The 25,080-nt window shown below is 45.0% G+C and overlaps 2 protein-coding genes across 2 annotated transcripts in view; one reads left to right on the top strand and one right to left on the bottom strand.

Annotated features, from left to right (window-relative positions):
- LOC142582300 (protein disulfide-isomerase A5) overlaps nt 1–567 on the bottom strand; it is a 52,789-nt gene extending 52,222 nt beyond the window's left edge. Inside the window, exon 1 of the mRNA XM_075691854.1 lies at nt 452–567. Coding sequence (XP_075547969.1) covers nt 452–499 — 48 coding nt within the window. The 5' untranslated portion in view covers nt 500–567. The remainder of the gene's footprint in view (nt 1–451) is intronic.
- A 785-nt stretch (nt 568–1,352) lies between these two features.
- On the top strand, nt 1,353–22,823 carry LOC142582301 (aurora kinase C-like). Its single transcript, XM_075691855.1, has 10 exons — nt 1,353–1,619; nt 1,796–1,830; nt 1,968–2,035; nt 2,154–2,271; nt 3,966–4,045; nt 4,139–4,277; nt 14,399–14,547; nt 15,160–15,391; nt 22,391–22,476; nt 22,588–22,823. Exons 2-10 carry the CDS (start codon nt 1,810–1,812, stop codon nt 22,640–22,642), a joined length of 948 nt encoding a protein of 315 aa, XP_075547970.1. The 5' UTR covers nt 1,353–1,619; nt 1,796–1,809; the 3' UTR covers nt 22,643–22,823.
- Nucleotides 22,824–25,080: the final 2,257 nt, after the last annotated feature.

Below are 25,080 nucleotides of genomic sequence, written 5' to 3'. Positions count from 1 at the left end.
CTATTTTCGAGGTACAGCCGCTAGATATAGCGACGTCAAAATAATAATAATAGAAAAAAGATATGCAATGTTTATCGCGTCGAGAATTTTCTATACAAGTTTACGTGGCAGGACGAAAGCAACCCTATATGGTTAAACTTATATCACAAAGCAGAGGACAAAACTTCTCGGAAATGGTGCTAATATTGCAAATAGAGCAGTAATTTTCATATCTGAACACTAAAATGTGTCGAGTTAACGAGAGCGGTACATTAGCAAGCCCCAGAAACATTAGACTTTGCGCAGCTGACAAGCTGATAGCCGGCACCCATCCGCTTGCGAGCTGCCGGCAATTAGCACCACGGCACATTCACCAAGTTTACATAAAAAAGGCCGCGTTGACCAGTTAGAAAAGCGTGCAAAGCACCTTCTGTTTCCAGCATCATAGAAACAAGAAAACGTATAAACTTACAAGGCAGAGTATTAAGACACGCACATGCCACCTCACACATAGCGCCATGACTTTTGATATGTGGCTGTTTCTTGGCTAGTCTGTGAACGACTGCTTACCTGTTCCGACTGCTCTCTGCCTAACTGGCTTAACTGTTTTGTTATAAAGCATATCACAATTATTTAAAAAATTAACAGGAAATATTAAATTCACAAACATTTGTGCATAAATCTTTGTAGGTTTATGAGCAACGCAAAAATAAAATTTTATTTGTATTCCAGGGGGAGTGCTGCTGCGGCCTGTGGGGCGGGCAACACAGCAACAAAGAAGGTCAAGCGGAAAGTCAGAGAGGCTGAATTAATCTCATGGGTGGCGGCAATGGAAAAGAAACCTGCCATGAGTAACTACTTAAGGGGAAAAAACGAAATTAGGAAAGAAACCACTTATGATAACTCAAAGGGAAGCTCATTACTTTTCGAAGCGAGATCGGGATGCCTTAGAACACGAGATATAAGAAGGAAGAAGAAGCATGTGCTTGCTGCGGTAAAGCTAGGGAAACGACGGAGCATATTTTATTAGAATGTCAAGACGTCTATCCAGCGGTCGATTTAGGCACCACTGGCCTCCTTGAAGCCCTTGGGTTCAGCGGGAGCAGTGGTAAAGCCATAGAGTTTCTCACTATAATGTAGTGAGAAACTCTATGGGTAAAGCAAACAGGTCCGCAATAGACATCAGTAAGAGGCGATTGGAGGATTGGTGGAAGAAAAGTAGGGAAACGACAAAAGACGGAGATGTACAAAAGCACAGTTCGCAATAGGGTATCAGAAAATTTGGACGTGGTAGTTCATAGTGTTCTTTTTTTTTTTTTTTCATTGGTTAACCTATAGGTAGGATATTAGGCAGCATAGTAGCAAGAGCTTGGTGGCGCAAGCCACCGCCCCGTTCCAAAGGGGACGCTCATAACATCCATCCATCCATCCAACTAGCCGTCCAATGGAATGTTCCGTGCAAGAATTTAAATGTGCTGAACGCTCGTGATCGCAGTGCGCGATTTGCGCTAATGCACTGCTAGTGTCCGTTAGTACTGTGCCACTGGCATTATCAGTCATTGCTGATCTTCTGTAATCACTCCACCTGAAGCCTCCCACCAGCTTGTGTTCTCTTACTGAGCTATATACAACGGCCTGTGGTGAGTCTGTTCTGTAACTCGGAAGAGAGAGTTCTTTTACTGGCGCATAATATACCAGCATATTTTTTCGCTACTTGTATGATTTTTCCCACTTACTGACATTGCACGCTCAATTACACTGCACAGCGTACGTGCGAACCGTCCACATTTTTTTTGTTTACTTCTTACCATTCCAGTTCCTTGCCCGAATATGGGTGACAAAGAAAATCAGGTAATCAAGCACATTTGTTGCGACTTCAACGTGATATTTCTTGCGTGCGTGCCATGTTTTGCTACAAATCGTTGACGTCCCGTTTATCCGGGAAGAGCGGTTGGGACGGTTCCTCACGACGGCGTAATCCCTTCCAGCCTCAAAACTCAACTGCTGTTGACAGGAAGACGGAAGCAAGGACAGATGATGCCTCACAAAAGAAAAGGCAAGTTCTTTAAACTCTGGAAAAGTGTAACTTATGCGTTTAAACCGCGACCATTGCGGTATATATTGCGCGACTTTACTGACATATTCTTGACTAGACTAAATGACATTCTTTACAGGACGAGCATGGAGTGGCGCCTCCAGGATTTCGAAATCGGAAGGCCGCTGGGCAAGGGAAAGTTCGGAAATGTGTACCTAGCTCGTGAGAAGAAGAGCAAGTTCGTTATTGCCCTTAAGGTAGGCAGCATTATCGCAACCGTTTCCTTTACGACGAAAAAGTAGTGGCTTTACCGCGCCATGCTTATCTCATCGCGCTGCAACCATGCCAGGCAGTGGAGTGGGATATTCAAGTTGCGAAAAAAATAAGTCGGAAGCTGATTTTTACAGCACCCGTGAATCGCCTTTTTTTTTTTCAAAATTCAAAATTTTAAAAATCTAGGTGCCTGCAGTAAGGTGCAGTTTAATCTTGTAATACTGCGCAGTAATAGTTTGCTAAACAGTGCATAACATCTACTGTATGCGGAGAAACAGTTAATATGCAGCAGGACTGTGTCATCCTTTATTTAACACTTGAGGGTATTTATTTGTGCATTGCATATATATGTAATACTACCGAGTTAAATGGAACAAAAATCAGACATGGAGGAGTAGATAACCACCGCACTAATTTTTGAACCTGAGGTTATCAGTGCACAGTGTTAGCAAAGTATAGAAAAAAAAATTGTTTCAGTATGAATTGGCTCAGGTAAATGTATCTTTGCAGTTCAAGACCTTTTCTCCCTGCTGGTTCCCACACTTGAGTGGTGGCAGGTTAGAATAAATTCATTTAGCTGTTCTAGTAAGTCTCGCCATAACACTTTCACATGTGGGAGTCTCAAGAGTACTGTTCATGTACATAGTTACAAATAAAGCCCTTTCTTTTTTATTTCTTTTCACAATTCATTCGGTAAACTTATGTTGTAGCAGCCAATAACCAGATATAAATTGTTTTTTTGCCACCCATATATTGGGCAAAGCTTTCTTTGGAGCACGGCTCATAGGCGCTCGTTCCTGTGTCATCGGCATAACTGAACAAATGAGCATAGCGAAAGATGAAAGAGCAAACCACAAATGACGGAGACCAATGAGATTGGCCGCTTCAGTGACATACACGCGGGAAACTGGTGTAATGCAGACCTGCATGACCGCTCGATGCACACTCATATCTGGTCTCTGCTAGACCGCTTGTTTCGTACTACAATCTGCTCGCATCAGCTCTCGCTTGCGCTTGTTTGGTTTACTTGGTTTGGTCTCGTTTGTGCTTGTTTTGATTGTCATGATTTGCAGTTGTCTTGTAATCTGATTGTATGTGTGACACGAATTGTGTAGTTCTTTCTAGAAGCCACGCAGCACATGCTATGGCCGCTCTGTTACATGTCTCTCAAATTCCTTTCCTCAATATATCGCAGAATGAAGATACGTATAAGCTGTCCTCAAATTTCACATTGGGGAGCATCGTAATTGTTGGTGATTTTTTTTTTCTCTGCATCAAAGCTTTTGTTGTTACTAGGTAGCTCTATAAAAAACCTTTCCTTTTTACTCGTATGGAAATTAACTCTTATTTCGACATGCCACCTTTAAAATTTACAGCCTTTTATTGTTCTCCTTAGACTTGCCATTGATGACTTCCTAACATTTCGGTAGAAATTCAGTTTTGTCCTTTTGATACCACGCATCATAAAGGTGAAACAAAATCAAGTTTTACATGAAAAGCGAGCCCCTCACCCTGCGAAGTAATGAATAAAGCCTGCAGTACTTTAAACTGAACTGTTTCACTGTATGCACTAGTGATGAGAAAACTTGATCTGGTTACCGAAGAGAGTGAAAGATTGCATTGTAATATTCCAGCAACTGTATTTATGATGGTTGTTCAACTTATTGCATTTTGGCAGGTGATGTTCAAGTCCCAATTGCAGAGCAACAATGTCGAACACCAGCTTCAGAGAGAAATTGAGATCCAGTCACATTTACGGTTTGGCTTTCACATTGCTCTTGTTTTAGTCTAGTGTTATCTGCTATATAATTGACATGTAGTAGGACTGAAAGATACCATCTCTTTGCACAGGCATCCTCACATCCTGAGGCTGTATGGCTACTTCCATGATGACACTAGGGTTTACCTTATCCTGGAGTATGCTCCCAGAGGAGAACTTTACAAAGAGCTCACAAAGGCAAAGATGTTTGATGACAAGCAGTCTGCAGCCGTAAGTCCTCTCATTGCAATATAGTTCTCAATACTAACTACCTACACAAACTCTATAATTGATGGCTTGCATGGACATCACTGCACTTGCTATGTATTTGAGTGCTGAAAGCACTTGCTTAATGCTATTATTGCACAAACCACTATTAGATTGAAAGGGCAACCTAGGACTCTGTTTACTTATTTCTGGCTTGTCTTTAGTGTCAGAGTTAATTTCCTTTCACTTTATTCTCTGCTAGCTTCAACGATGGCTAAGGGGGGAAGGTGTTTAAGGTGCAAAGTCGGCGCCCCTCGATGATTAGAGTGCATGATGGCAGCGTGAAGGAAGAGCCATTGTCCGATAAAGAGACTCTTTCAAGGTGTGTCTCTGGGTCCAAGCCCGAATCTCCGCTCTCCCCCACACAACCAAACATGACTTTTTAAACCCTTAGTTGCACAAGAGTTGCAAACCAGCCAATCGCACATGTGGGTGCACACCTTTACAACCAATAGCACATGACCCGCCGTGGTTGCTCAGTGGCTATGGTGCCGTGCTGCTGAGCACGAGGTCACGGGATCGAATCCTGGCCCCGGCGGCTGCATTTTGATGGGGGTGAAATGCGAAAACACCCGTGTACTTCGATTTAGGTTCACATTAAAGAACCCCAGGGGGTCCAAATTTCTGGAGTCCTCCTCCACTACGGCGTGCCTCATAATCAGAAAGTGGTTTTGGCACGTAAAACCCCGTAATTTTAAAACCAATAGCACAACAACCTTCATGACGCACACTGTATTGGTGGAAACGGTGGCGCACTTAACAACACGCAAGGGGATAGTTTTGCTGAAAAACACATGTCATCTCCCGCTCCCCTACGTTAGGCTCCAAGTTGGCCTTGATGTCCTCCCCTTTTCTCCTGCAAGTGGCTGCCACGCAAGCTGCGAGAATGTTTCCACGAAACCACAGCTTATTGACGGTATGTCTGCTGGATGGTGGGCTGCCCTGCCAGTTAAGAAAACTTGGTCCCCCGTGCAACTGTGGGCCAGTTCGCTTGAATGCTCGAAACACCATAATTGGGACCCGATGGCGATCGCACACGAAAGGATTCATCGGTCGTAGCCAGCTAAGTGGTCATAAAAATACCGCTGTTTTCACAAGGCATTCTCAAAAGGCACACGAGGATGCCAAACAATGATGCTCAAACCGGATGGGCATGTGTCGTGTCTCCTACTTTCCGCAACTATACTTCCCACGTCTGGCGGTGAGGCTGACAAACAAACCGCAGTTGTGACTGAGAAGGTCAGCGGGACATGCGGGAAGCGCATGGGCATTAGTAGTGGCGGTGACCTCAAGCACGCCATGTAAGGCCTGCAATGACATACACTACACTGCCCGTAAAGAACTGTGCCAATAAAATGACATCACTTTCAGGTTTAAGTATTGGTATTGTTTTGCGCTTTTAATATTTGATAGTCTGAGAAGATGAAAGCCATGCGCTGTGAATGTTGTGTTGAATGGCATTTGGTCATGGGTTGCCATTATCAAAATTCTGAGGAATAATTTAGTCAAGAACACAAGACCTGATATATCCAAATTTAGTGATTCAATAGCCTAGCATGTATATACTGTACCTAAATATATGCAGAGCTTGACAATGACTAAAATTCGCTTGGAGTGTGCATATAATTAAGGTGTTTTCTGGTAAAGGTCTATAAACATTCTTCGGTGTAGCGCAGTTGAATTTCTAGCATAAATACTCTGTAGTGTACTTGTGATGGATATATATATAATATAGATCATAAAATATTGAGGTATCTAGCACATAACGTAGAGCAGTCATGAATACAATGCATGTCCTGCTAAGTTGAATTGTACTCGGGCAAAGACACATGACCTGCAGATGTAATCAGCACCTTGACATTGTTTGCAGCTATAGTTATTGGCCACTGCAGGAAAAACACCTTACCATTTTGAAAAGGACTTGTTATTAGCACTGGTCAGCTGGAAGCCTACTTTGTCATCGCCCTTCTTTATGCATTACTGTTTGCTTTTAAACAAAAGCTTTACCTCAAGAGCTCTGTACTCAATACATCGGAATGGTGAAGTTGTCTTGTTAGCATTCACTGCACCAACTTTAATGAGGTCTTGCATGCAGCGGTTTGCAGCTTGTCCGGGTGACAAGGGGATCCTAGTGGTTGAGCCGATTCTGGCTGTTGGCCCCTCGGTAGAGGCAACACGCCGTTTTGGCCTTGGCTTCACATAGACGGCACCCCCAGACTGACACACCCGAGACAAATTGGCAGTACCTCTGTCCTGTCCCTCTCCCTGACCTTTCTCTTTTCCTGTCTTCTATTCACTTAATTCCAAGTTTTCAGGTGACAAGAGTTGACCTTGTTTGGATAAACCAACCATATGGTTGGCATCCAGAGGGTGTCTTTCTAGCAAGTCCTGTGGTGTATCCTTGCTGGGCTCCATCATGGGTGGATGGCATTACTGCCAACACAAAAACAATTTTTGCCTAGTTCATTTCCTACCCTTCCTGACTGCCCCCAGGTGAGGGGGTGCACCAAACAAGTATTCAAATTTTTTGGACAGCAAACTGAACTTTCCTCTCCATCATGCGATCCACTCTGAGAAACCAGAAAAGACTAATATTAATCTTTCCTTTTCTCATTCCAATATTTCTGACTGAAGCTATTGGCCTTGACCGTAAAGCATATAAGATGGTTAGTGGTGATCTTTTGGAACTCCGCGATAAAAAATTGGAGGACGCTTAAGCTTCGCCTTCAAGAGTGGAACGCGACAGCGTTCCTGTCAACCCGCCAAGGGGTGTAAGACAATATGCTACAGCGCAGCGATCACTTATGAGGCGCCCCGCATCGGACTTTGCACCCACCAATCACGCGGTGAGCGCCGAGCGACGCAGCGTTCGGCGCGACAACGAAACGCGCGCCTGAGCAAGCGGAACGAGCCAAAGAACTCGGTGTCTCGGAGGGAGAAACGATCTACGCGAGGCAAACGTTGTGATCGGCACGAACAGCCGGGCCGCGACACGCCATGAAGGCCGATGCGATCATGGGGTTGACGCCTTGATGGGATCGTCTTCTATCTCGCTTAAGAGCACCACGCAGACGCATGACTCCTCGGAAGCAGCTCGGTACACATTGCAGGGGACGCTTTCCCACCAGACGCGCTACGGCGCAGCGATCACGTCAGAGGCGTCCCGCATCGGACGCTGCACCTAGGAAACGCGCTGTGAGCGGAAAGAGGAGCCGGATCGCCTAAACACGAGGGTTCGAGTGACGCACGCTGGAAGTTGGAAGGGGAGAGAGCGAGAAAACTTATTAAACGCAAGGGTAGTGGGGCATCCTCGCACCGGTCCCCTCACGGCCCGAAGGGGAAAAGTGGTAAGGACTTTAAGAAGCGGGCGAGTGGCGCGCCACGTGTTGGGGCAGCGCCGCACATTGCGAGGAGGGGGTCTTCTGTGTTTGCCACAAGATGGCTCTGCGTGTGCGCAGAGCGCAGAAGAAATGTAGCGGAAACGTACTTTGCTACTCGTGTAATGGCGACTTCTGTAAGTTACATGCTCATAATTACTGATATACACCGCAGTATAACTTTCTACGGCACGTTTCTAAGGCAACACCGCATTCACTAGAGGCGCTTTTGTACCGCGTTGAACCATCGAACTCGTGGCTGAGTGGTAGCGTCTCCGTCTCACACTCCGGAGACCCCGGTTCGATTTCCACCTAGCCCATCTTGCAAGTTGTTCTTTATTTATGAATTGCCTCCCGGGATTTATCGCTCACGGCCAACGCTGCCGACAGCGACACCGGCTTTTCTGCGACACGAGCTCCTTAACGCTGTCGCGTTAAAAGCAACAAGACGGGCTCTGTAATCTAGTGTTCTTCAGGGATGTGACAGTGACACAGGATGGAACCGTGAACACCATCCATCTTGTTTTGGAAGATGATTTAATGGAATTGACTGAGACTGAAGTTTTGTAGAGTTGGGGTGACCAGGATGTAACCAATGTGAAGCAAATTAAGATGAGGGGTGACTGCAAAGAGATTTAACCAAAGCACCCACTTTTCACTCAAGCTTGCCGCTTGAGGCAGAGTACATTGGGATTGGATCATATGTCCCAAATCCTCTTCAATTCTTTAAATGCCAGTGTTTTGGCCATAGTTCACAGAACTGCTGAGGTCATCAGAAATGTGTTAAATGTTGTGTCAATGAACATTCATCCGAAATGTGCGAGAACGCTGCACACTGCATGAACTGTGATTGCAAGCATGCCACGTGCTCGCAGTCCTTCCCACCCTGGAAGAAACAAAAGCAAAGCGTAATGTATAAACCGGTAACAAGTATCTTTGGGGCTGAGGCCTATGTACTATTGTAGGCTGTGAAACATAAGAAAATCAAAACGGCAAAAGTAATGATATTTAAAGACTGCCATAATTGTCGTAAAAGCTGAAGAGTCACTACGTAAACACAAAAATCCTGTATTTTGTGAACTCTATTGCACTTTGTGCACAGTGTATCTAGGCGACATGTTGTTATATGCTGGGAGCCTGGCCATAGAGATGTCGAGGCTAATTCTAGCAGACCAAATTGCCACATCAAATGCATTGCAAGCTGCTAATACTACCGCTGCTGTCCCTACCACAGATATGAAGCCTTTCCTACGAAAAAAAAAAAACAAGCCACTGGCAATGCTTGTAAGACGCTGGAACGAATAAGCTTGACATAATTAAGCCACAGATAAGTTTCTGGCCCTCTGCAACAAAAGCACAACGAACTGATGTCTTATACTGTCAACTTTGGATAGGACACACATGACACCCAATATTTTATGCTGACTGGTAATGAACTTCCAACCTGTGGTCGATGTGGGGTACGTTCGATTCGCCTGCACCACTTGAACCAGTTCGCGAGGTGCTGCACCCTGCCATTCGTTTAGCGGTGCAGCAATGGCTCCCGCAGAACCACAACGTTCATTTCAAAAGGTGCAGGAAAGGTGCAAGGCTGGTTCATGATTTTGCTGCACCCGCTCCACTGTCGGTGCCGACTTGGTGCAGGCATACAGGTGTGAAGCAGCAGACGATGCAGCATACGGGTGCGAACACCGTTAAAACCCCGCTTACGCACGTCTGATGCGTCTACGCAACTATGGTGTGTATTTACGCCCCAGAAACCGATCATACCTGCAGTTCAGGACCTCTCAAACTTACGCACCCTGTGCACATTAGTCTGACATAGCATAACGCCTACATCACGTCTGCACCTTTGCATTCGTTTCGAGTGTTTCGCTGGGCCTGCACCTCCGGAATTGAGCTGCAGTTCTTGAACTTCTCTTGAACCGCCGTGAGCCGGCTCACAGTGGTGCAGGTGAATCGAACAGACCCCTGGTGAGAGGCTGACTATCCTCCACATCTTTCTGGAGTGTCAGGAAACAGACGCTGAGAAAAATACTTTCCTATAGCATAGTGCCAGCACATCCCTCTCCATCTGGTAATGATTCTTGGTGGACAACTGTTTTTGACACCAAAGAAGTTCTGGGTTTCTTGAACATGTTGTATTACATGTTATTATTAGCCCAAGAAATTTCTATCACATCCTCTTGCCAGAGGATGCCGCTGTGATTGTAGGTTTTTTATATACACATATAATGTGATGAATTGCACAATAGGATGGTACGGTGCAATAGTGATGAAAGAGGAAGACAAAGAATAAAGAAAGTGTTAGGTCGACGATGTTGTTCTACGTCCGCAACCTCCTGCTCGCGTTGCACAAGTCTACAGGATAAAGACCTGACAGCGACCTCATCGGCCTCGCATCATCATGCAAGTATACTTAACACCGTGACGTGAACCCAGAGCGCATAGCTCCGACACCAACCAGCATCATGACTGCATCACCGCAAGCCTTGGACTTGCCCAAGTACACTGGATCAGCGGACGATGGGCCCGTAGAAGATTGGTTTCGCTTCTTCGAGCTCCATGCATCTGCCGCATCATGGGTAGAACAGGGTATGATCGCCAATTTCAATGAATACGTCACCGGTGAGGCATTTTGGTTCTACCTCACACACATCTTTGAAAACCACGAATCGTAGGAGAAAATCAAAGAAGAGATGATCAGTTGATTTCAAGTATACATTGCAGATCCCTCTATTGTCCACCAGCTGGGAACATATCAACTGAGTTGCTGCAATCATCCACAATCTCCACGTAGTTATCTTCATCAGAGCCAACCAAAGCAACATACATATTACTAGACCATCGACAACTCTCTCTTGTAGTGATCCTCCCAAAAAGACTAAACAAAATTGCATGCCTACTATTATTTCACCAGGCACAATGGAAAAAGTAAATCCTCCGTTCTCTGAGCGATATCTAAGTCGCTTTCCTTCAACGCCAAACCTTCCATCAGGTTTTACTTCCTTGCAGGAATCGCCAATATGTGCATCTTCATCCCATTATCGTACTCTTGCCATCGCCAATGAATCGAATGCGTTCACTGCGTCTTGCACATGCGACCAACCTCTTGGTTTCAAGTCGCGCGACTCTTCTATGAAGCTGATTCCGCAGCACCTGCTTCACAGTATCGTTTTGTTCACAAATGAAACCTCAACTTCTATAGAGGCAGGTGTCTCCCTAGAAGCATGTGGTGCAGTCACATCCACTGCATCGTCGTCCAATAATCAACCACCTGGAATTCCGGGTTGCATGGATACAATGAATAGAACAAGTCAAATTAAGCAATCTTATTTTCCACCGGGACCACCACAATCAAACCACCAACTGCGTTAGTTCACTTCGCGACCTAGAGCATCTACCTCGATCAGCAGCGGATGAACAGCTGACACACGGCATTCTAGCTGCTTTGCATATTTCGAGCACTTTCGCGCACACCAGGTTCCAACAAACTGCTGACATTACAGAGGAATCGAAGGCACCAGATATCACACATTGCCAACTAACAGAAGTGTCCTCTCAGCACAACGGCACATGGATAGCACGTGGTTGTGCCACATGCTAGAATATTGTGGTTGATAAACCACATTTCTGTGCGTCGACTAAATGGTTCTTGTTTCAGCTGTCTTCCAAGACATAGAAACAGACTCGGGCACAGCTAGGACAGCTAGAACACTATTGTAGAAGGCTTTTGAACAGGTTGTTTCCAGCAATTGTAAGTTCCCTAGATTGCCTTTCCCAGACAACTGTGAAGCTGCTGGTAAACAATTGGGAACATTATGCAAGTCAAGGTTAGGGCCCAAAGCGAAACAAAAAAGCATACCTTGATGAGGGGGCATGGACAGACCAACCAAAGTCTGCAATCTTCAGCTTGCCATTGGCGCCAATAAGAATGTTTTCTGGTTTTATATCTCGGTGTATGACCTTCTTGCTGTGGCAGTACTTGAGGGCATCACAGACTTGGTAAATGTACTGTTCCAGAAAATGTACTGAATGTTCCAATGAAAATGTTCCAGAAAATTACAGTAAATGTAATGCTGATAGCATTACATGTGGCTTCTGAAGAACCTCACACATGGACCTCACCATCAAACAAGCCATAGCAGGAAGCGTTTTCCCAGCAATTCCAAGAACAAGTTTGGCTAATACAAGGACGAGTCCAACACAGATTATGGTGATGTCGAAAAAAAGTGCCATCAAAAGAGAAGATACAATATAAAGGAAGACATGTACACACAAATCAACTGAACCGAAGAACTCGGCAATTATGTCGTTTTCCTACAAATGACCGTCGGCAAGAACTTTTTCAGTGCCACCAATCAAGACCTTGCCCGATATGACAAATGCGACAAGAGCGCAAGCAATGACAAATAGGACAGCTGCACTTTTCTGGCATACTAAAGCAACACAAATGCCACATCAAAAACCTCGTATAACGTGCACTCGTTTCAGACAATGCACATGTCCAATCACCAAAAGCGAGCCAACTTCATGTCAACGGTAACTCTCCAGTGATAGCAATTAACCAAAGTCCACGCATTCTTCATTCCACATGCACTAGCTTCAAGTGCAACCATAGTTCCCTCTCCTGCGAGGCACTTCAATCTGACTCAGTTGCATCAAGAGCTCAACATGTACTACGATCAGTGTTTACGTGCTTCGGTGCATTTAGATGTCGTCCGGAGCGCAACAGCCAGCCTCGGCCACCTGAGTACTGCTGGACGTCACCGGACTACCAGACTGACATCGTCCATATGTGGGGACTCTGACAGTATCATCCACCCTTGTACCTACGAATCTCTCAGCGGGAGGGGGAAGCGTGCGACGAACCGCACAATAGGACGGTACGGCGCAATAGTGAAGAAAGCGGAAGACTACGAATAAAGGCAGTGTTCGGGCGATCATGTTCTACATCTGCAACCTTCTGCTTGCGTCACACACACACACACACACACACATATATATATATATATATATATATATATATATATATATATATATATATATATATATATATATAATATATAGCTCATGCCTCCAGCCCCTTGAGTTTTGAGGGCTCTCTTAAGCACTAGGGCTTCTCGCATATTTTTACCACTGATGTAGTTTAATATATTGTATCATACTTCCACAATGTCTCTTTCCTGTTCATAGTACACTTCATTAGTCATTGCCATAATCTTATTACATATACATTTCATGCACTTTACAAGGACTGTTTTTAGGCCCCTTTATAGCCATGTCGCATCTACCTCTCTTAATTCATGGCTCCATTGACAACGCGTTAAAGGGACAGACAAGTGCTCGGATCATGAATCAAGATAATACTGTTGGCAGACAGATATAACACCATTGATGGAAAGATTGCCTATCGTATTGGTTAAAACGAGCCATGTTTTTCTCATTACATGTGGATTTAATTTTTAATGCTTCACTAAAAGTCGTGAAAAATGACCTTTAGTGCCCCACGTGGCAAAAACACGAAGAGGCATAAGAGGCTTATCACGTGACCTTCTATTAGTGTACATGGTTCGTGTGGTGTGTTTATTAGTATGTAATGAAATGCAGCAAACTTTTTTTTTTCTGTTTTATGTTTCCTCTAATTTACAATGCGCAGATAGGCCTTCTGTTTGTAGCGAGTAGAAAAGCGGTGCTGCCTTCGTTTTCACTGAGTTGGCTTGGCTCATCTATTTTTTCTCTTTCTTTTTTTTTTTTTTTTGTAAAATGCCTTACAAAGGCCCTACATGGGGCATTGAGTAAATCGACAGAATGACGATGGAGGCCAGCCAGCCGTGATGTAGGCGTGTACTTGGGGGGAAAAACATGGTACAAATGTAAGGTCTCTACAACAATGCAAAATTATTATACCAGCTCTTTATTTTCAAAAGTGGTTGAAAAGGTCGAAATGTAGGTGGTTAAACACAGTTGCACTCATTCCTCTGAAAGTAGAATGATGGGTAACTTTCACAATTTGCTAGGCAGGCTATTGGCATCAGTCTCGCTTCTCAGCGTTGCTGGTAGAGAAACTTTCTTCTTTAAAGGCTGCTCATATTGAAAAATTCTTACGAAATATCCATGCGCTTTTGGAAGTAACCGCTGTAGTTGTAAAAACTATTGAGAGTGAGTTTTGCGTTGCACCTTAAAAAGAAAACTAGGTCCTTAAAAATCTGTTGTCAGTCCCTTTAACCCTAGGCCTGCACACTTTGGTCACACTTGGCCCTTATGCCACATATCACAATTCATATCAATTTTTTTCACTTCCGATGCTCTAAGAAGTGCAGTTCGCAAAACTGTAGTATCTGTTTTGTAGTGGAAAGTTGCAGATTTGTAAACTTTGTGCTTTGATTGTTTAACTTAGATTTTCTGCAACTTTTGCACAAAATGAGGTTCTAAATCGAAGTTCTGCTTTCTACTGTTTCTAGAACTCAGCCTCCTTTCTTCAATGCAGTCAACTTCATTTAGCTCAGAAATGCTCATTAGAGAACTGCTGAACTATGTCTCACATGTATTTGAATAGGAAAATCACAGTTGGACTTGAAGTAAAGCATCTTATTAATGCTTTGAGTTGTTTAAGCTCACGGTGCTGTAACTAACCTTCTCTGTAGCCCTAATTTTTGGTGCAGTGATCCTCTTGTTCCTTTGTTTTTTTGTTTTTTTCTGGAACAGTACATTTACCAAGTCTGTGATGCCCTCAAGTACTGCCACAGCAAGAAGGTCATACACCGAGATATAAAACCAGAAAACATTCTTATTGGCGCCAATGGCAAGCTGAAGATTGCAGACTTTGGTTGGTCTGTCCATGCCCCCTCATCAAGGTATGCTTTTTTGTTTCGCTTTGGGCCCTAACCTTGACTTGCATAATGTTCCCAATTGTTTACCAGCAGCTTCACAGTTGTCTGGGAAAGGCAATCTAGGGAACTTACAATTGCTGGAAACAACCTGTTCAAAAGCCTTCTACAATAGTGTTCTAGCTGTCCTAGCTGTGCCCGAGTCTGTTTCTATGTCTTGGAAGACAGCTGAAACAAGAACCATTTAGTCGACGCACAGAAATGTGGTTTATCAACCACAATATTCTAGTATGCAAGCCATCCTTAAATATCGGTAGTCTTCTTTTGCCACTGCCAGCGCTGTAAAACTAAGGTGTAAAATAAAGCTTGGCACCAACTGCAGCCATTTGGAATGCGTGCATGTGCCGATGCCACATGCTGCCATGAAACGGATGATATTGCCGTCCTAACGTGCTAGCAGGAAGTGCACGCAATAATTCCCATTGTCAGATTGCAGATAATTCTGCACCCATCTGAGTACGGTAACAGAGAATAGAATCCGTGACCTCATGCTGAGCAGCAGAACACCATAGCCGCTGGGTCACTTCGGCAAGCCAGGTTTTAAACTGAACAGTGCAATGCAAATTCTTCACTGCACAGGCGCGCCACCATGTGTGGCACGATGGACTACCTGCCACCCGAGATGATTGAGAACAATGTCTACGATGAAAAGGTGGACCTCTGGGCAGTGGGCATTTTGATCTACGAATTTCTTGTCGGGAGGCCTCCTTTCGAAGCAAGCACTCCCTCAGCCACCTATGACCGAATCCGCCGTGTGGACCTGCGTTTCCCTGCTCACGTTTCAGACGATGCAAAGGATCTCATTTCAAGGGTAAGCATTCATGCCACATACCTTTCCCCCTTTTTTTTTATTTTATTGCTAGCATAATTGTCCGCCCAATCAATAGATCCATGTAAATGTTTTTCACGAGACAATGCAAAACAAAGCTACAACCTGCGATAACATACCAGCCGAGCATACCGCTAAAGTGAAAAAACAATATATGTCACTGTGTGTGTGTGTGTGTGTGTGTGTGTGTGTGTGTGTGTGTGTGTGTGTGTGTGTGTGTGTGTGTGTGTGTGTGTGTGTGTGTGTGTGTGTGTGTGTGTGTGTCACTCCAGTTACAATGCATTTATTAAAGCCCAATTTAACAAAACTTATCTCTCCTCCTAGCTGTACGGTTGATAGCTTTGCGTTTGATTCCGGATTCCGCATTTCGATTAGAGTGGAATGTAAAAAGTGCTTGTGTACTCTTCATTAGAGCATTGCACGGGCCCGGGTCAAGCTGAAAGCCCGGGCCGGGCCGTCCGAAGCAATTTTCAGCGGGCTCAGGCCGGGCACAGGCTTGAAGCCACAGGCCCAGGCCGGACTCAGGCCCGCTCATTAAAGGGCCTAAGTCGTGCCTTCAAGCACACACGCTAACATTATGTATCGCATAGTGCATGGTCCAAGGCATTCTGTGCCAAACTGAAGTGACACGAGCAAAGAGGTAGCTCTTAGGGTACCTTAGCAAGAAAAATAGAACAGATGATATTCTAATTTCTTTCTTTTTTTCAATAAAATTGAACCTTGTTTCCATGTAAGCAAAAATAATTATACAAAGAACCGCTCTTCAAACCATTTCTCTGATTGCACTATTACAACTCTCACTGATACTATTACATTTTAGTGCAAATGCAAGGGATGTCTCTTTCTACTTCTGCATTTATTTTAAACCGTATGCTCTTGAATTCATCTGTTGTATATACAGTCTACGCTGATTACAACGGACCCGCGTACAATACTTTCGGATATGACGGACCATATTTCTGTCTTAGTTTGTTCTACCTATTTCAATAATGCAAAGAAGTTCGCTTTTAGTGGACCACGCTACAACGGACTTTTGCCGTGTTGACACGGGCTGGCAACTGACTTGCAAAAGTCAGCTGGCGATCGCGGATCAATCTTGCGCGTGAGGGAGGAAAGCGGGACGGAAGTGCGACGCCTTTCACACGCGAGGCGGGGAGGGGGCGGAGGGGGGGAGGTGGAGGTTCTGCTCCGGTGGCTGCTGTTAACAGCATGGGCGCTGTATCTTGAAAGCGATCTGCAATGCAGACAAAGTGTGCCCAGTGCCAGTAGCTTCATATGTGCTGTGCCTTCAATCTTTAGTTCGTGTTGAAGCAAGAGAAAGCATGAATGTCAATTCGCTCGCTGCTGCTGGTGCACTTATCTTGCTTAATTTGCTATCGCAATCGATGCTTCGCCTTTCGGGCGAAGCTGCGGCTTTTTTGTTTGTTTTTTAATTTGGACGTTCGTCATTCGCTCTCTGCAATAAAGTTGTTAGCTTGACAAAAGTTTCGGAAGTGAAGTGTCTCGGATATTACAGACTTCAGATAAAACACTTTTTTTTTTTTTCGGATTATTAGGGTCCATTGTAACGAGAGTCGACTGTATACACTTATATACTGGCATGCTAAATGACCTCGTAGGACCAAATCGTACGATCAAGGTAAATGCACGCACACCAGTGGAAATGTAACAACTCAGGCAATGGGCCAGATCACCGATGCTTTCATGATAGAAACAAAGATTTCAGCCTTTTACTGATAATACACTGCAGCTGATTAGACTGCGAAAAGGTGAGGCTGACACCTGTAAATAAAAACCTGTAAGTAAAAAAAAAAAATATTTTTTTACTTACGCGCTCGGCCTGGTTATGCACACGGGGGCCCTAGCTAAGCCTAGTAATCGATGCCTGGGCCCGGACCAGACCCGGGCTTGGTAACACGGGCCCAGTCTTGGAACCACGGGCCCAGGCTGGGCTCGGGCTTCATAAAGCAGGCCTTGCCCAGGCCGTAACATCTGGCCCGTGCAGTGCTCTTCTCTGCATTGGGTGCATGTTAAAGAACCTCGTGGTAAAAATTAATTCAGATCCCCTCACTATGGTGCGCCTCATAATGAGATCATGGTTTTATCATATAAAGCCCCAGAATTTAATTTATGTTAATTAGTTTTGTGTTTGTTTTGACAAGACATTGGCATCGCTAAGCAGACTAATGCACGTGACAAATGGGCCACTCACCAGATTTGGGCATTGCAAGCAAAAAGTGTGGCACATAGATTACGGTGTTAACAGTGCAAAATGTAAAGGGACATGAGACAAGAAGATCACACTACAAGAGCTGTCAACAGTGCTTGTGGTGTCATCTTCTCGTCTTGTGTCCCTTCAACGTTTTGCACTGTTAACATCAAGATGGAAAACCAACAAGCCCAAGCTGCTATTCTAACATAGATCACGCAGTGGCATTCGTGTCTGCAAAGTATGAAATGGCTGCGGGCTGTGAAAACTGTCACTTTTCAAACAGAAGGCTGCACGCCATTCCTGTCAAAGAAGCCGTTTCAAGTTAGAAACTCAAGGTATCTTTATGCAAGACGGACTGCTCGCAACATCATGGCTTATGGTGTGCGACTTTGGATGATTAACTAATGTACAATGCTGCTATTGGAAATGCACCGTACAAAAAAAGAAGGAATAAAAGAAAAAAGAAAGCAAGCCGAGCTCATCAAATGAATGTGACCAATCCCTCAGCACCTGTGTGGAAGAGGACAGGGAAGGAATGCCATTTGCTGATGCTAGTCGATGCAAAGGGTGAGAGTGTCTCTGTTGACATTGACTGGCCTCCTGGCAGGCATGGTAACAGCACAGTTCAATTTCTTTTATCTCCTGCAATAATGAACAAAATTTAAAAATTGTTTTGCTAAAAAGCTCTACACAGTACCTGACAACTTCCAGTGTACTATAACCAGTGCTATGGGGCCTGGTGAGTAGCCTGGTGAGGGACACAGAACAATATTTTCAGTTCTAATAAAATAGTCTGCTACAATACCACAGAAGCCACGCTTACTGTGAGAAGAGGCTTGGCAAGCCAGAAAAATAAAAAAAAATGAAAGCAAGTGGCTGCACCACCTAGAAGTTACTGCACCAGCTCATCATGGCATTATAGGTTTTGATGGTGCCTCCTCGAGCCTAGTTAATCTTTATCGGTAAGTACGAACTACATTGCGTCCTAAAAGTGCCATAGACAACTAAAAGACAACATGAACTTTGACTGCGCCACAACAACCCAAGTTCCAGTCCTTGCACCTGGAACTATATTTTGCTGAGCAAGGATATTGCCTTGTATCTTTGGCAGCAGTGCAAACAACTTTTGAGATGGTGTATAGTTGCAAGCGTCGTTGGCATCAGAATCATGGTCATCATCATCGTAAAGCGTTTACAACTTTGTGCAAGTTGGAATCACTGCCATAGTGGATGTAGCGAACCATTTTCAGTTTGGCGCCTGCAAAGCAGCGGGTTGGAAATTGAAAGTGCTGCAAGCAGCGATGAAGATGAAAACGTGTTCATAGGCTGCTGCAAAACAAAGCAACCAAGTTCGGCTTGTTTTCCCTGGTGTCCATTCATTCCGATTAAAGTTGACCCACTGTTGTCGAGGCCCCGCATTCGGAAACAAATTAAATTACAGTGGAACCCTGGTTATTTGTCCCCCGATTTTGCGACGACCCATGTTTTACGATGGATTAGCGTAGTCCTGGCGAAGTCAACCTAGAAGCAATGCATTAAAGACCCCAGTTATCCGACGCAATTTTACGCCTGACCCACGTTATACGACAACCCTCGCGAAGCGCGAGACGGAACGGCGGACGAACAAAAAGTGCCGCGGGACTCATTCCTCGCTCCGTCTCTCCGCATGCGGACCACTTGACACCGCTCGATTGGTTCGCTCCGGTGCAGCTTTCTTCTTCCTCACCAGCAGCAGCCCGCGATGCTTGCTGTGCTGAAATAGCGCCATTTCTTCTCCACGATCGCTTTCTCCCTCTCTTCTCGGTGGCGTTGCCTCTAGTCGCGTTGGGGAAGTGTTTCTATCCTTCTCACCAGCAGACGCCCGCTGTGCTGAAATAGCGCCTTTTCTTCTCTACAGTCATTTTCTCCCTCTCTTCTCAGTGGCATCGCCTCTCGTTGCGTTTGGGAAGCGTTTCTCTCCTTCCAGTTTCCCAGCAGCAGATTGCCGACAAGGTAGCGCAGAGAGGCCTAGGTTTATCGCACATGTTCTTCGTTGTAATCCTAGTGACAAGCATTCAGCAAAGGTGTTGAGTTGCGTGGAGCAACGTGAGCGCAACGAGTCGGGGAAAAAAAGATCACTGTGCTCAACACCATACATTTCATTGCCAGTTCGTGGAACGCAGTGTCGCGAAGCGCAATCGCTAACTCGTTCAAGCTACTGTGGCTTTAAGCAAGAGACTGCCTTCTCTGCTGGGGACACAACCGACGCAGGCTTCACCGATGACTATTTCGAGGACTTAAACCTCACCACGACCTTCGCTGAGTACGTGGAGGCTGACGACAATGTTGCGATCTGCAGCGAAGTGTCGCTGGATGACGCCTTCGAAGACTTTGCCTAGTGCCAACACCGCTGAGACATCAGACGAGGACGATGCCACAGATGCCGTGCCTGTGCCTACCATGTTCGCCGAGGTGCTACGGCTCATAGACGGCATCCGGAACTTCATCTGCTCATGCGACGTGGCAGAGGACCTCCTTTTGGACGTTGCCCAACTTGAGCGAAAGCTCTTGGTTCACGGATCAAACAAGGTCCAATAGAAACTTAGAGTTTTTTTAAAGTTTGCACCGGCTGGCGGGAATCTCGGCAGTGGAGTGCCGTGAAGGTTCGTTTGAATAAAGCATGACTGGTACCTGTACTGCAGCATTAATTCTTATCGCATTTACTTTTTTGGTAATTTGGGTTTCCAAGCCCTGCAGAGTATGTTAGTGATTTACATTGAAGTTTCTCGTAAATCCGTCGCACGAAAGAAGTAGTATTTTTATAGGCATAAATAATGTTCGGATATGTTCGGAGGGCAAAAATGTAGCCAGGTGAGCCACCTTGTTCAGACGGTCGCTGTGAGGCGTCCAGACAACCAGTCCGATAGGGACACGAAGCAGCGTCCCATCGTATTCTGCACTAGTATCCCGATCTATGTCGTTTGCAATATTCATGGAGCTCGCGAAACGTTGGAGAGCCCAAGGTGCTACAGTTTTGAAATCAGCCGCTCGCATTAACTTTAAAACCATAACATTTATGCCGGAGAACCAAACATCACAGATACCTTGGGTTTGAAATTTGGCGTCAGTGGTCCTTGAAGGGCCCTTCACCAAGCCACGTAAATAATGTCAGTTATACCCTGGAAGTTATGTGCCCTCTAAGGAGCAATCTACCTCAAGAATGTTTCAAGTTGGTTCATTAATAGCCTAGATTGATTTCAGGAGGCAAGCATCACCTCCAACATAACATTCTCTCCACTTGCCCAGTCCAGCTTCTGCAAGTGAAATTATTTCCCTGCGTTCTCCCATACTGGAGCTCGAGGATCGCATAACGCATATGTCACAGGAGGCCTATGACGTATGCCTTCCATTTTTTTCCCTCTTTTGCTGCGTGGTGCACTTTTGCTGACGGTGTCATGCGCGAGCTGTTGCGTTTCTCTTTTCACACAGCACACGATTTTGCGAGCTGTGCACGAGAACACCTGACTAGCAGTATAAGTCTGTTCTACATAAACACTGAGCTAGACACAAGCGGATCGCAGAGCATGATCGTGCACTGAGACACAGTAGAAACTGACATAATTTCGTTGTCTGCACGCGCTGCTAAATGACGTGGGAACAAGCAGACGAAAGTACATCTCTCTTGCTAAGGTACGAAGTAAAACAAAAACACAGACATTAAGTTTGTGTGTCTTGTTATTTCTCCAAACCTTAATTCATCTATTGAAGCAACAGATTACACAAATAAGAGATGTTGCCTAGAATAATTCTCTAAGTCACATGCCACTATGAGCAACATCGTAGTACTGCCATGTACATAGGCACACTTGTGCGATATGCGTCGACTCTGGCTGGGAGTGTGGCACCCGCAAGGAGGAGGGCAAATGGCATTCAATTTGAAACTTCAGCTTTTTCCGCGGCACATAGCGATGTAATATTTAGCAGACACCATCGTTATTGTTGCTTGTATGCACTGCGCTTGTCAGCTCAAAATGGCTAGACCTGGTGAGGGGCCCTTTAAATAGAAGTGTCTTGGGCATCGCCACTATGAATGTCGGAAGGGGTGTTCAGGGTGTCTAGTAATGCAGAACCCCTTAAAGAAGTCTTCTGTTTTAGAGTGCAGCTCTCAGGTGCCCATTCTTACGGAGTGCATTGGTGTTGTCCCTTGTAACTGAGTGAACAAACACAGTGTAGGATGATAGTAAATGCAAAGTGCAGCGGGAGATGAAAGACAATGATAGCGAAGAGAGGGCGATGAGGAGGATGCAGCGGAACCATGAGGTGGAAAGCGGAGGAGGAGGGTACATTGAAAGCAGGAGAATAAAAGCGTAGTGCTGCACAAGACAGGCCTTGCGGTGACAATGGCTACAAGATAGCACCATAGCACACATCTGTATGAAAACAAAGCGCTGCATCAGCGGAGGTCTGTCTGCAGCAGCTGCTGTGAATCACGGCCATGTGTCACCTACTTGCCGCACCTCGCAATCTTCCGATTAGCGACACGGTCGCGCCACACATCGCTCCGCTTACAGCGTGCCGCATGAGACAGACTGTCTGCATCAGCAAATATATAGCAAAATGAAAGCATGTACTATACAGCTGCGCTCATATTTTGCATTAGGGAGTATCGTAATCGTCAGTGAATTTTTTTTTGCAGCACACATCGCTTCACCAATTTTCACCTTCTTTCAAGTGCACACTGCTTCTTCCTTTGAGCCTGCTTCAGCTCTTCTCTTTTTTTTTTTTTTCAGCTACTGCGAAAGGATCCAAAACAGAGGCCAACCATCGAAGAAGTAATGACGCACCCTTGGGTCATCAAGAACATGGAACCTAGCTTGTAATTGTAGAATTTTATTGGACTTGTACAGGAGCTTTTTTAGAGTATTTGTTAATCTAAAATTCTGTATGTACATATCTATCTTTTTCCCCCTTTTTTGTGGCATCGCAGGTACCAGTGCACCATGGGAGAGCAGCCTGATATGGAAAGGCAGTATTTTGAATAAATTACTGCTGAAAGTAACTTTTTTTAGAGCTCCCATGGCATTTTAGAGTTTTATGTCAGATGTTTTTACTTGAATGACTTCTCACAAAATCTTATGGTCGGAAACCTTGCGTAGGGTCCTGGGGTAATTCTTTGACTTTGTACAGTGCATGGCTACAATAAAAAATGTGATGCAGAAAGTAGTGTCGTCTGCGTATCAGCCAGAATGTCTACTAGTTGCCTAATGGGTGACTCGCATAACTCCATACAGCCTCAACTTCAACAGATATGTTAGAGTGCAAGAAAATAATGTATGGAACGCTATATAAAGATAGTTCATTCAGCCCTCATTGGCTCCGATACATTGAACTCTTGGGGTGGCCCCGTCAAACATATGGACCTTTATATGGAATTTCAAGCTTACTCATTTAGAGGTTATGGCTCTACATCAGTTAATTTGGAAAGCCACGGTATGTCCAGCCGTAATGTAGTGGCGGAGTATGTATCTACAGCTTCAAAAGGGTGTGTCCGCACACATCTTTATCGATGGATACAAAACTGAAAGTCGTACAGGAAAAAATTGTCGTAGAAACTACTGAACTTAATTGTCACAGTAAGCGAATAGCTTATGCAGACTGCATAAATCAAATGGACACAAAAGCACTACTTGCTGCTAGCATTGATAACAGTGTTTGGTAGATGGCATGTCAGTGATGACGATGATGACTGCCTCATGTCTAAGACAATTAATGGCTGTGGACCCATGCTTTTTCTTTCGCTTTAAACTCTTGCCGATCTCACGCAGAGTAAGAGTGCGTAAACAATGCTGTGGTGAATCGGCAAGACGAAATGGCTTATCGAGAAGGGATGTACAGCAAACGAACAGGCCTTGTAAAGCACCACCCAGGGCGGCGGAAAACCGTGACATAGCATTACCGCCAACCACAGCATCTAAACTGATCCAAACCTCAGAAAACACAAGGTCTCGCGTGACAGCATGCACATCTCTGAGCACATGCCCTTTGCACTGGCAGAGATGAAGACATTTGATCGACAGCTGTCCAGGCCTTCAGGCTAGAGTTACTGTATATGCTACTAAAGGCATACAGAGTGGCTCTACTGCAGACTCTTCAGACGTCCCATGCCCGCCGTCTATCAAGCCTGGGCGAATACCCCGGCCGTTCGTTTGACCTTTGCCAATGGCCAGACTCATGTTCCTTAGTACCGGCCTCTCCTATATTTTATCCAAGAAGCAGGTCTTTATATTTTCATTTAAATTATGCCACAAGGCACACTTGTGTGACAGAAAATAATAATAAAATGCTGAAACTGAGGTAAGAGGTACATATTCTTGGCCATCACTCGACTTACCAGGGTTTTTCGAATGTGCTGGCGAAGCGCTGCGAGGCTCCGACTCAGTGTAAGGCCTGCCACTATCCCCTAGCAGGTTTGTTCATAAGCATGCGCTTACCTACAGCGATAAGCACTAAGAAATTAGAGGCTTAATTGCAGCGTCCTGCCGGTTTGGTTTGGTGCCTAAGGATATGGCTCAACCCACTACGAGGGATCAGCCATGAATCTGGCGGCAGTAGCTAAGAAGGCACGCCAAGATGGATCAGCATTGACAAGAAAAATCGGACGCTTCACTGATGAAGATGAGGCAGAAAACTATTTTTGATGGCTTGTAGCATGCTTTATCTTCAGGATACCCAGGTAATGGTAACTAACAGCACAAACCCGCCTTTCCTGGAGACCAATCTACTGTGTATAAAAGAGTGGCTCCCCTTTCAACTTCCAAAAGAAATTGTTCTTGGGCAGCCTTTCAACTTCATTATAGCAGTGCTTTACTGTACTTATACTGATATCCGTTCGCGTGCAGCTTAGCTTTAAACTGCATACTCTATTGAGCGAGTAGAGAGACACATCCACATAGGTCCACAAGAAAGTTGGCTCGGAATAGAAATTGTGACTATTCATGCATGCATGATGTAGTAAGGGTATCAAAACACAGACAGTGTCAGCAATGTTGAGATACTTAGAAACTGATGCTTGCACTTCCTCACAGGATCTGTTGTGCTCATAAAAATAGCGGTTTCATCTGAAAGGGGAAGCATTGATTGCGATAGCAAATTATTAGACAACTACACACAGTGTAGCAGCTTTATCAAGTGTGTAAACTACTGTAAACATTCGCTTACTAACTAAATTAACAAACATGGTGTCATACGCGCACAGGCAAACATGAAGACATCTTACTCACCGACCGCGTACACTAGCTGTCGGAATGCTGGTGTAACAGCGGCGAGCGAATTCCCTTTCGTGCTGCCTCTTGCTTCAATGCGAACTAGGTGCTCGAGAACACAGAGCACCGCAAATTACCTCCAGGTAGGACACGCGCGGCTGCGCTCAGCCGTGCAATGCATAGCCACGGCCGGAGTAGACGTGAAGACCTACAATACT

The sequence above is a fragment of the Dermacentor variabilis genome, chromosome 5, assembly GCF_050947875.1.
Source record: "Dermacentor variabilis isolate Ectoservices chromosome 5, ASM5094787v1, whole genome shotgun sequence".
Taxonomy (NCBI): Eukaryota; Metazoa; Arthropoda; class Arachnida; order Ixodida; family Ixodidae; genus Dermacentor; species Dermacentor variabilis.
The sequence above is the reverse complement of the archived record's forward strand: the minus strand, read 5'-3'. Positions and strand labels throughout refer to the sequence as shown.